The 5,278-nt window shown below is 43.0% G+C and overlaps 1 protein-coding gene across 1 annotated transcript in view; it reads right to left on the bottom strand.

Annotated features, from left to right (window-relative positions):
- The window catches only part of MAMDC2 (MAM domain containing 2), a 207,238-nt gene that overhangs the window by 49,282 nt on the left and 152,678 nt on the right, over nucleotides 1–5,278 (bottom strand). The window contains exons 9-10 of the mRNA XM_004713825.2: nucleotides 3,287–3,380; nucleotides 635–787 (exon numbers count right to left, since the gene is read on the bottom strand). Of these exons, the coding sequence (XP_004713882.1) occupies nucleotides 635–787; nucleotides 3,287–3,380 (247 nt within the window). The remainder of the gene's footprint in view (nucleotides 1–634; nucleotides 788–3,286; nucleotides 3,381–5,278) is intronic.

Genomic DNA, 5,278 nt, shown 5'->3' with positions numbered 1-5,278 from the left:
CCTCAAGACTTGAAGGACTGCCAGTGTCTCACAACTGTCTCATGGGAGTGAGTTGCACTGGGCCATTTGTACTGCTTTATAATATAATTAACTGTTTATTTCTTATGTTATCTCTCTATCTATAGAAATACATATAAATTATTCGTGTTCTGGTTTTGTTTCTCTAGAGAATCCTGTCTAACATATGAATCATCTCTGCAGTCCCTTTCAGACAACCTTTGCAGCCAGAAACAAGTGCAACATCAGTCCCTGGTGAAGGGCATCATGTTTGGTGAAGGACAGCCAAAGAGAGGCAGGCCCTCAATGAGATGCATTGGGACAGTGACGGGCATCATGGGCTCAGGCAGGGAACACTTGTGAGGATGGCGCAGGCACGGGCAGTGCTTCGTTCTGTTGTGCAGAGGGTCGCTGAGTCCAGACATGCTCCACAGGCCCTAACAACACAATCATGATGAATGGGAGGCGTGTCTCCCACGAAACTCCCTCCTAGATGATCCACGTGAGTAGAATTACACATGTAGTCCATTCCAGGCACCAAGGTTAAAGCGGGACATTTCAAAAATGCAGCGAGTGACCCCTCCTATGGTATTTTTGGAAATTGCCATAGGAAACAGGACCAGGGGGCATAACTCACCTACCCCAGTCGTGTGATCTCCCTTGGGTCCCGTGTAGGAGGTGGGAGTCTCTCCCCTTTTCCGGTGCCAGCTGCTCCGGTTTCTTCTCTCCTGGGTAAAGGCACATTCATCTTGTTCAAACGTACACTCTCCAGGTGGAGCTGGAAGCCCTTCTGCAAGGAAACAGCAGGTGTTGCGATTGCTGAGACATTTTCAATGACTATGGATTCCGTGGCTCCTGGGAGCTGCTCTGCGTGTGTGAATGCCGCCTGGCCATATGCTCTGCAGATGGAGAAGCAGCCCCCCTCCCGCCAGCAGACAGCCCACCGACAGCAGCTCTGCATCCTGCCACAGGGGCAGGGAACCATCGCAAAGTCACATCCAGAAAACCTGGGAGGCTTTGTCTGCCAAAGAAACTTTCTCTGACTCGTGAGTTTATTTGAGTGATGGAGCTGATGAAGATCTGAAAATCGGAGACACATTGCCTTTATGGACACCTGGAAACCCAGAGAGTTCCACAGGGAAGGAACTTTCTAAAACATCCCAGGGAAGTGAAGGAAATCCTCATGACAATTATATGGTTGCTTTGGAGGAAGGGGAGGATGGGAGGGAACTTCCGATGGGCTTCGGAAGGCACCGCCATGGGAAGCAAATGGTTTCATTTCTCTGGGCACCATACCCTTTCTTTTCCCCTTAAATTGTATTTGTTTTTGGTGAGAATGTACATTGCAAAACACTCCCCAACCTGTTTCATTTGGTGATGATTACACTTTTCGAGCTGGGCAACATCCTCACCCTCCTTTGCGGAATTGTTCCTCCCTCCATGATGCAAACTGACTGCCCTCTCCTGCTCTTATCGAATCTTTTGAGTTGCTCCTGTCAATGTGATGTGCCTCAGTATTCTTATCTGCCACATGAGTGTGTGAATGGGGTATTTTTCTCATCTTGGGGTATTTTTCGTTTTTAAAAATGTATTATTAATTGGGAGTTAATACATATATCATATTATTCCTTTGTTCAATTACATCAAGCAGAATTGTACAAGTGCTACCACAATCAGTTTCCAAACATTTTTTTTTTTCCTTCCTGGACTCCTTGACATCATCTCCCTTTAACTGCTCCCATCACCACTGTACCTACCCTGCCCACCCCTCACCCAAATCCTTAATCTACTTGCTGTCCCTATAGGTTCATCGATCCTGGGTTTCATATATTGAAACAGAAAAACATAAAACACAGCATCATCATTTTCTATTTTCAAGGGCAGAGATTTATGTCTTTGTATACCATCTGGGATTACTTTAACAGTTGTTATTATTAGAATGCGGACATCTCCTAACGTATTGGGGACTCTTTCTTTTGCAGAATTTGACTGTATCTCCCTCCATCTAAATTCCTAGCAAATTTCTCTAGTAAACATGTCTCTTTTATATCTCCTCACGATAATAACTTTGCTCATTTTTTTTTTTTTACACAAGCAGTGAAGCCTCATTCCCTGATCTACACCTCGAGTGTACAGAGTTTTATCTTATTCTTTGCTGTTGTTCTTGCATTGCTTAGCAAAGGGAGGTGCAAAAAAATACATGATATTTAAATAATTTAAAACAAAAGCACCCCTTTTCCATTGAATTAATTCTGGCTCATGGTGACCCCCTAGGACAGAGTAGACCCATCTCATAGGGTCTCCTAGACTATCCATCTTTATGGAAGCGAACGGTCACAGCTTTCTCCTGTGGATCACATGATGGGCTTGAACTGCCACACTTCTGGTTAGCAGCCAAATGCTGTAACCACTGTGCCACCAGAGCTCTGTCTAAAATCAGTAAATGCAGGGATTATTCTGCAGTGCCACATCAATATCACACATCGCCTGTTAAAGAGTGATCCGACACCCCATGACGTAGGGTGCATTGGTCAGTCGGTGTAGACCAATGATCTGGGTGGAATGATGTTCCCTGGTCTTTTAGACATAATGCCCAGTATGTAGCCAGCTGCCACCACCTTCATTTTGTCACTGTCTTACCTACTCGGCTCATTGTTCCGCTCTCATTTGATACATTTAGAAAACTTTTATCTTATGATAATTTCAGAAGTTTACACGTAGCATGAAAAAAACCCACCTTAAACTCACTGCCATCGGGTCGATTCTGACTCAGAGTGACACCCGATGGGACAGGATAGAACTGCCTCTCTGGGTTTCCAAGACTAACTTTTTACAGGAGTAGAAAGCCTGGTCTTTCACCCTTGGAGTGGCTGGTGGTTTCGAACTGCTGACCTTGCAGTTAGCAGCGTAATATGTAATGTTGTCAGAAATTCATTAATAATGTTTGAAATCTGCATTCATGCAAGATAACAACAATAATAACACTAGTAATTCAAATAGAAAGTATCTGCTTTTAAAGCAGCTTTCTGTCGGGGATTTCCATGCAATGTTTCCTACAGTCAGGAAGTGCTACTATCTCAGTTATAGATAACGATACAGAGCTTACCACGTTTACAAAGCCACACACTGCACTAGAGTAATCATTTCTAAATTGACAAGCCTATTATTTCGTTCTGCAGAGATACACATTTGGAGAACAAAAAGCACAAAAGATGGATCAGAACGGATTAAGGGAGCAGAAGGAGCGCATATCAGGGAGGCAGGGAGGGATGGGATGATGACGTCATACCTGGAGATGAGCAGCTTCCAAGTTGTATCGTAATGTCATCCAGGGCTACAAGCCCACAGTCCCAAAAACTCTTACACAGGCTCATGAAAACTACCTGCAATGCAGAACAACAAAGTTATGACTTTTAGTATTGGAAAATTGGAAACTTTCATAGTCTAGGGTTTGCTTAGCAAAACAAATGTACAGAAACAAGCCACAAAGATCTTAATTGCGCACATAAGTAATAGACTACAGTGGCATGAATAATGGATACCATTTCTATATGGTCCTGAAAAGAAACGACTTCCATTAATTTTTAGAGCAGAGCCAACCCAGTAATGACATATTATCTATACTGCTGCTGAAAGGTGCCCTGGTAGCACTGTGGATTAAACATTGGGTTCCTAACCACCAGGTTGGTGGTTCAAACCCATGAGCCACTCTGCAGGAGGAAGATGCAGCTATCTGCTCTGGGAAAGATTTATAGTCTTGGAAACACTAAGGCGCCAATCTATTTGGTCTTACAGGGTTGCTGTGGCTCAGAATCGACTCAATGGTAGTGGGTGGTAGCGTGGCAGCTGAAACCATTCTTTAAATGATTGACAGTTGGTGTCAGGAAAGCCAGAAGTTAACTGTGTGACAGGAAAAAGTTGTCAGGTTTTAAATATCTCCCCTAGATAATCCAGAATGCAGACGAGTCCATGGTTTCCTGAGCATTTTGCCAAAGCACATCCAGTGCAAATAGTATTGATTTTCTGACATGACTTTCTGGCAATGTGCTTCATTCATATTATGAACAAAGTCCCAGTGAATGGTTGTCTGGGGACTTATGTTCCATTTCCAAAGACAAAGATCTATGTCCCTGCATAGAATTGCTCATACAAGACCACAACACCATTGTTTTATCAGGCTGAACATTTTTATTGTTGCATGTGAAGGAAAAACAAATCCATACCATAAATCATTAACTTCACTCTGCCAGAGAGAGAGAGAGGGGGGGGGGAGGGAGGCCAAGAGAGAGAGACAGAGAGACCTAGATTCCTTTCCTTCAGGTCGAGTCTAAAGACTACTTGTCATATACAAGGTGAGGCCAGAGCACTTTTCAAAAAAACTAATATTAGATTTTCAATGGACTTGGTGGTTTACAAAGCTGCTTCTCACATATAACCTAATGTTTAATTAGCACAAGGTCATACAAAGCATGTTCAACCTCAAACACAAATCTCAATTCTTTTTTTTCCTTTTTTTTTGCCCCCTCCCCCCCCTTGCCCTGGTGTGCTCACAAATCTCAGTTCAAAGACAAAGGATGATCTGTGCTGGCAGGGTCTCTTTTGCTATTCAAAATCTACATACGGTAGAGTTTATTATTAGTATTACCTTAAGTTAAAAAAAATGCATGTAGGCTTACCAGTATGTCAGAACCCCAAACCCACCACTGCTCAGTCCATTCTGACTCTTAGGGACCCTATATGACAAATTAGAGCTACCTTAATCTACTGTAATCTTTACAGATGTAGATACCACATCTTTCCCTTTCAGTGTGCCTGCTGGGTTCAAATCTGCCACTTTTTCTGTATCACAGCTAAGTGCCTTAGCTGCTGTGCCACTAGGGCCCTGTACAAGTATGCAATTAAAAAACAATTCCCGAGACAACTTTAAAAACATGCACTGCCATAGAGGCCATTCTGACTCACAGTGGCCCTCTTGAGTTGTTAACTGCAAGGTCAGAGGTTTGAACCCACCAGCTGCTCTGAGGGAGGAAGATGAGGCTATCTACTTCCATAAAGATTTGTCATCTCAGAAACCCCAAAAGGCAGTTCTGCTCTGTACTTTAGGGTCAGTATGAGTCCTGAGCCAAGAACTTCAAAATAAGTATTGATTATAAGATGGGTGAAGGTTTGGTTGGACTGTACCATAGTGCCTTAATTAAAATAATAGTTTGGAGATATAACAATACACAGCTATATAGATTTATAAAGAACTCAACAAAATGTTTTACCCCCTTGTAAATGA

The sequence above is a fragment of the Echinops telfairi genome, unplaced genomic scaffold (genome assembly GCF_000313985.2).
Source record: "Echinops telfairi isolate 266 unplaced genomic scaffold, ASM31398v2 ScPeMD7_22;HRSCAF=79, whole genome shotgun sequence".
NCBI lineage: Eukaryota > Metazoa > Chordata > Mammalia > Afrosoricida > Tenrecidae > Echinops > Echinops telfairi.
This window is presented reverse-complemented; position numbering and strand designations above follow the sequence as displayed.